Source organism: Gastrolobium bilobum, unplaced genomic scaffold (genome assembly GCF_033153095.1).
Source record: "Gastrolobium bilobum isolate Gb01-03AN ecotype WA unplaced genomic scaffold, APGP_CSIRO_Gbil_v1 utg2798, whole genome shotgun sequence".
NCBI classification, from domain to species: domain Eukaryota; kingdom Viridiplantae; phylum Streptophyta; class Magnoliopsida; order Fabales; family Fabaceae; genus Gastrolobium; species Gastrolobium bilobum.
The window spans coordinates 118,919-126,089 of record NW_026898492.1 but is presented as its reverse complement, the minus strand read 5'-3'; the positions used below and the strand labels follow the sequence as shown (position 1 = coordinate 126,089).

At 31.5% G+C, this 7,171-nt stretch overlaps 1 protein-coding gene across 1 annotated transcript; it reads left to right on the top strand.

The window, feature by feature from the left end:
- Positions 1 to 2,514: 2,514 nt before the first annotated feature.
- Positions 2,515 to 5,020, top strand: LOC133316778 (1-aminocyclopropane-1-carboxylate oxidase homolog 12-like). Its single transcript, XM_061518558.1, has 3 exons — positions 2,515 to 3,164; positions 3,505 to 3,826; positions 4,656 to 5,020. The coding sequence occupies exons 1-3, from the start codon at positions 2,623 to 2,625 to the stop codon at positions 4,908 to 4,910; spliced, it is 1,119 nt and encodes a 372-aa protein (XP_061374542.1). The 5' UTR covers positions 2,515 to 2,622; the 3' UTR covers positions 4,911 to 5,020.
- Positions 5,021 to 7,171: the final 2,151 nt, after the last annotated feature.

The window sequence follows — 7,171 nt, the reverse complement described above, 5'->3', positions numbered from 1 at the left end:
GAAGTACACCTTTTTAAAACTATATGAGAAAAAAAATAGTGTTCAGTTGGCAGAAAATATATCCTAAAAATAAACGGTTAAAGAAATATAATATAAAATTATTGATAAGTCATTACTTAATAATTTAAATTTTTAGGTTAAATTAATTCTTTATATGATATCAGAGTAAACCAGTGAGTATTTAAACTTAACCGTAATTTTTTCTTCTTCATAGAGCATAAGTCATAACATGATAACAATCTTATTCACATAAATTTCTTTCATAAATCCTATTCAGGTTGTTGAATAGCCACCTTGAAGTTTAATTTTACCTCCATCTAATTTCAATTTTGGTGTTGAATAGATTCCCACTTCCCAGTATTCTTTACACGGCCTATGATCTTGAGATGAACAATATAAAGCGTTGGCCCACGAAGAGCTACGATCTTTCTTTGAAGCCCAAACCTGCCAGTGAGGCCCTAACATGGTCCTCATCACATTTGCTTCGCATTCGCGCTTCGCAGAATAAACAAGACCAAGTGTTTAATTATAGGGTTTATCATCTATCATTTAACGACCACAAAAATTTTCCTACACACACAACATTTTGTGGGGCCCGCAGCAAAAAAAAAAAAAAAAACTTCGGCACGCAAAACGAATCTCTATAACATAACACAATCACTTTTCCTACAACATAACTCTTATAAAACCCTTAATTATAACTACATCATTTATGTTTATTGTATGTGTTCGGGGTTAGGAATGTGTCAGAAATATAATATTATAAAACTATTAATTTGAGACCTCGAATTAGTTTTTTTATTTTATTTTATGCTGTGCCTCACAAACTGAAATTAGGGTTTTGTCCCCAATCAATTTGCCTACTTGAAAACCTGTAATCATGATCAATCATTTTTTGATTAATTTTTCTGAATCGAAGCAAACAATTTTTTTTTATTGGTGCAACTTATGACAAATGACAATCATCAGTGTTCATCACCGAATCTTGTCGAGGAATATAGGCACTAGAATTTATGTAGCATATGAAATTTCACATGACTTTATTTCGTGAAAATTTTATTTGCATCTTTTTCTTTAGAGATTCATAAGTTTTATAAAATACCATCTATTTAATGTCTATAAAAAAAATAAACACAATATTTTCGCACCACAAAAATCATATGAAATTAACATAAGAGAATCACTATTCTGAACTCCAATGAAACTGTCATTCGTCAAAAGCTTTAAAGAATGCATTAATATTACCAAAAAAAAAGAAAAAAGAATGCATTAAAAATAATAAACATAAATCCTCGTTTCACGCGTGTAAATAAACTGTGCTAAAATAGTAGACTTTCTCAACGAAGTTTTCCAATGAGCATTATTGATTTAAATGTTGCGTTTCAGCAAAAACATTAGAAGTTAGCACAAGATATGACAAAACATCAAATAAATTAAAAGAAATTTAATAATATATGATATTAAAATTTTTAGGCTTTTTTAACTCTCACTACAAGAAAAGCGGCCATTAGCTACATGTTGTTTGCCACATTTAAGAAATCATGATAGAATTACAAAAATACCCGTAATTTTACCACATTGATATTCAACGTCCCAAATTATCGCAGGAAAAAAATTTATTTTCCAAGATATATTATCCCATGTACTATATATATATATATATATATATATTGAAAAAGAGGTAGGATCTTTTGACACCGGTGTCAAATTTGAAGTTTGACACCTCATCTGAGAGCCGCTAGATCAAAAAAGATCAATGGTGTCACATGCTTACAAATCAGAGTCATTGATCTTTTTTTATCTAACGGCTCTCAGATGAGGTGTCAAAATTCAAATTTGACACCGGTGTCAAATGATCCTACCTCATTGAAAAATTCAAAATTCAGTCACTGGACTGTCTAGTGAGTGAATTTGCACTATATTCTCCCGCGAGAATATAGTGCAAAAATATTACAATGACGTTCTTCGGTGTTCTCCTGGGAGAATATAGTGTTCTCGCAGGAGAATATAATGCACTGGACCAAATTTACATCAAGTCACTTGATACTCACTAAGCCATATATATATATATATATATATATATATATATATATATATATATATATATATATTATCCCTGATATATAAAAATGTATATCATCTCTTTTCATAAATAATTTATCAATTTAATGTGAATGAAAGAGTGTGCACTTTTCAGTTTAAGTCATGCATAATCTCTATTCATGATTAGTGCAAAAATTAGGTGATGCATGATGCGTATCCTAACAATGTGTACACACTTTATGCACATCTTGCAAAGCGCAATTAGTAACATTTGTACTTAAATGATGGGCATGAAGTTAGTAAATAATTTATCAAAACAATTAAAAGGAACATGTTTTCCACCTGCATGCATAAAAAAGTGTCGAAAAGTCAATTTTTCATATAAAATATTTCGCAAGTAACCTATCTTTGGCTTCTTATGGAATAAAATATAAAATGTTGCCAATTTTTTCCACATTGCCGGCTATTTCAGCGTTCTCCCTTCCCAAACTTTTCTTATCTTTTCAAGAGAGTATTATCATCAACGATTTCAGATTTGGTACACAGAGCACTGTATTTTCTGCTTGTATCTTTCCAAGTATGGTTAATCCAAGCACAAATGAGTTAGAGAGAGGTAATGATTCCACTTATGACAGGATGGCTGAAGTTAAAGCATTTGATGATTCAAAACTTGGTGTAAAGGGCCTCTTAGATTCAGGGGTGACAAAGATCCCACGCATGTTCTATTCTGCTGACAAGTTTGACCTTACTGAGACATCAAAAAGTGACTCAAACTTCAGTGTCCCCATCATAGACCTTCAAGACATACACAAAAACACATCTCTTCATGTTGAAGTACTTGACAAGATTCGAAGTGCATGCAAGGAGTGGGGATTTTTCCAAGTGATCAATCATGGTATTCCAGTACATGTTTTGGATGAGATGATCAATGGAATCCGTAGGTTTCATGAACAAGATGCTGAGGTAAGGAAACAATTTTATTCCCGGGATTACAACAAGAAAGTCAGATATTACTCCAATGGTAGCTTGTTCAGAGATAAGGCTGCTAAGTGGGGGGACACAATTGCTTTTTATGTAAGTCCAAATCCTCCCAGTTCAGAAGAAATACCAGCAGTATGCAGGTAATGTTGTTAATACTAATTTTGCTACTAACACAAATACACAATGCACATGCTTACCCTTCATCAATGGCAGAACTAGATAATTTTGTGAGGAGGGGTGAAAGAAGTACAAGTTATACTAATTTAGTCAGGGTAACACTATAGTGGATCTATTTTTAATCAAATTTGAAGAACTCCAAGCTCTTTTTTTTTTTTTTTTTTTTTTTAAACATGAGGAATATAATAAAGACAAAAGCTCGAAGGCCTGAGCTTAAGGGATGAGAGGCAAGCTTATTCTAAAATACCTTATCAAATTTGGACCTTTTCTTTTGTCTTTGATGAAATAATTCTGTGTTTGTAGAGACATTGTGATGGAATATTCGAAGAAAGTAAGGATGTTGGGATTTACATTGTTTGAGCTGTTGTCTGAGGCACTTGGCCTTAATCCTTCTTACCTCAAAGAATTTGACTGTGTTGAAGGACAATTTCTTTTGTGTCACTACTATCCAGCATGCCCTGAACCTGAATTAACTATGGGATCTACAAAGCACACAGATTGTGACTTCATGACAATACTTCTGCAAGACCAGATGGGTGGTCTTCAAGTTCTTCATGAGAATCAATGGGTTGATGTTCATCCAGTGCATGGTTCACTTGTTGTAAACATTGGTGATCTTCTGCAGGTTAGTACTGTAAGCACATATATAGTAATCATTGCGGATCTGTATAAAAAACATGATATGGTCGCGTGGGGAATCATAACATAGATCAATGGTGATAAAGGAAGAGAGAAAAAAAATATTGAAATAAGTAATTACAAAATCATAAACGTTAGTTTACTTTTGTATGGTTGTGATCTTCTCACGTGACCATGTCATGTTTTTTTTCTATATGAGATGATCCATTTCCAATTACACAACTAGAATATTTAATGGTAGGATTGTCAATAATTCAAGAGAAAAGGCAAGAAGGAAACCTTGTAATTGAATAAAAATGAGACTATGCCACTTCATACTAACCATATGTTATTGTTTAGATTTTATATACTGCACACCATCTCTTTCTCAATTTTTTTCTTATATCAAGATATCTGCTTCAACGTTTCTGCTGTTACTTATATCAGAGCCCTGCGGTTTATTCATGTTCTTAGCATCTATTTCCCTTAATCTTCTGTATGATAACATCTTGCTTCCTTATTATATTTCAAAGTCCTTTTTTCTAAAAAATTATCATTCCCATCTATATTTGCTTTGAATTACAGCAACAAATTGGAAATGTTATAAAGGACATGATGCAACATACGGACCTAAAATATTTTCAGTACTTTTATTACTTACCATTAAGTAATGAATTATAATTACCAGCTTGAATGTTATAAAAAATGTCATGTTTTATGCTTGAAGTTTTGGTGTTTCTTCTACTTATTGTTGTTATGATTTATCAAAAATAAAATCGCTGACATAAACAACTTTTGTTGACTATATTTATGAATCTCCATTTCTACTTTTGCAGCTTATGACAAATGACAAGTTCATCAGTGTTTATCACCGGGTCTTATCGAGGCATATAGGCCCTAGAATTTCTGTTGCAAGCTTCTTTGTAGACACATTATCAGAGGCTACATCGAAGGTTATTGGTCCAATAAAGGAATTGTTATCTGAAGAAAACCCGCTTATCTATAAGGATGCTACTGTGAAAGATGCCATGGCACATTATTTTGAAAAAGGTGTTGATGGGAACTCTTCCTTGCAGTCTTTCAGATTGTAAAGTTAATATTGAGAATTGGATTGGAGCACTCTTGATCCTTTGGGAGTTGGCTTCAACATCTGGTGAATTTTAAATAAACATCAGCAAGTTCTAGAGACAGAACAAGGGAAAGGCACGCTTAAACATTTGTACTATACTAGAGCAAATCTTCTAGTTTCTGTATTATGATAATAAAATATACATTATTGAGTATATTATTCTCATAGTACATAAAGAATTTATCGTATGTAATCCTGTCATGAAAGAGTGGTTGGAGCAACCTCCAATTTCAACCCTTTAGTGATATTGCACTGTATTTTCTGCTTGTATCTTTCCAATGAGTATTATTGATTTAATTATTGCGTTTCTGCAAGAAAACATTAGAAGTTTTTTTTTTTTTTGAATATCAAAGAAATTAAAAAAAAATTACAGATCCCTAATCGAACGGGGCCAAGCTACCCCTCTATAGTCCCTATTAAAAACTCCAAAACAACCATCCACTGGACAAATTTAAAAGAGAGAGAGAGAGAGAAAAAAAAAAGTAAAGTAAAGGATGTGGTTACATGTTGACCATAATGATAGCTAGGGATAAGGGTAACAAAGCAAGTATCGTTTTTTTTTTCTTTTTCGGAGATTAACATTTTTTTTAGAGATTACAAAGTGAGTATCGTTATAATAGGAGACAAATAATATAAAAAGAAAGAAGAAGGAACAGGATTTAAGATTGCACGATTAGCGTCCATGCATAGTCTTAAGAAACAACCGAATTAACCAAGGAGTTGCCAAGTTCATCCAATGGTTAAGAAATTGTATTTTTGTCTTAATTATTTTTGACTTGTTTATTTTGCCAATACACAACTAAAATAACTATTTTAAATGTACTTGGTTGGCATGAGAAGTAGTACACCTTTTAAAACTATATGAGAAAAAAAAATAGTGTTCGGTTGACAGAAAATTTATCCTAAAAATAAACTGTTAAAGATATATAATATAAAATTATTGATAAGTCATTACTTAATAACTTATGTTTTTAGATTAAATTAATTCTTTATATGACATCAAGTAAACCAGTGAGTAATTAAACTTAACGAGTATTTAAACTTAACCCTAATTTTTTTTCTTCACAGAGCATAAGTCATAACATGACTAACAATCTTATTCACATAAATTTCTTTCATAAATCCTATTCAGGTTGTTGAATAGCCACATTGAAGTTTAATTTGACCTCCATCTAATTTCAATTTTGGTGTTGAATAAATTCTCAGTATTCTTTACACGGCCCATGATCTTGAGATGAACACTGTAAAGCGTTGGCCTACGAAGAGCTACGATCTTTCTTTGAAGCCCAAACCTGCCAGTGAGGCCCTAACATGGTCCTCATCACACTTGCATTGCATTCGCGCTTCACAGAAGAAACAAGACCAAGTGTTTAATTATAGGGTTCATTTAATGCATGAGAGATCTTCTTTGATACTGTAGACACATATGTGATGGAGCTTACAATTTAAAGAATAAATAAATAAATAAAATGTCACAGTTTTCGATGAGTGTGTAGGAGATAAACTACTCTTATGTTGCATAAGAGTAATTTTTCCCGTAATTATAACTACATCATTTATGTTTATTGTATGTGTTCAGGGTTAGAAATGTGTCAGAAATATAATATTATAAAATTATTAATTTGAGACCTCGAATTAGTTTTTTATTTTTTTTATTTTATGGTGTGCCTCACAAACTGAAATTAGGGTTTTGTCCCCGATCAATTTGCCTACTTGAAAACCTGTAATCATGATCAATCAATTTTTAATTAATTTTTCTGAATCGAAGCAAACAAATATTTTTTTTATTGCTGCAACTTATGACAAATGACAATCATCAGCGTTCATCACCGAATATTGTCGAGGAATATAGGCACTAGAATTTATGTAGCATATGAAATTTCACATGAGTTTATTTTGCGAAAATCTTATGAGTTTTATAAAAGTTATGTTGTAGGAAAAATGATTGTGTTATGTTATAGAGATTTGTTTTACGTGTCGTAGTTTTTTTTTTGATCCAAAAAATACGGATCCCACAAAATGTTGTGTGTGTAGGAAACTTTTTCTTGTCATGTTAAATAATGAATGTAAATCCCAAATTTCATTTGCATCTTTTTTCTTTAGAGATTCATAATTTATGTCTATAAAAAAAGAGAAAAATATTTCTGCAGTTACTGCATATAAGTTATCTGCATTTATTCTCAAAACGACGTTGTTTTGTTATTAAAATTTTAAAAAAATTAT

Bases quoted from the DNA above. Each gene is read 5' to 3' on its own strand.
- LOC133316778 (XM_061518558.1), top strand. From the start codon at position 2,623: ATGGTTAATCCAAGCACAAATGAGTTAGAGAGAGGTAATGATTCCACT. The intron at 3,165-3,504 runs GTAATGTTGTTA...CTGTGTTTGTAG, and splicing joins GAAATACCAGCAGTATGCAG to AGACATTGTGATGGAATATT. The intron at 3,827-4,655 runs GTTAGTACTGTA...CTACTTTTGCAG, and splicing joins ACATTGGTGATCTTCTGCAG to CTTATGACAAATGACAAGTT.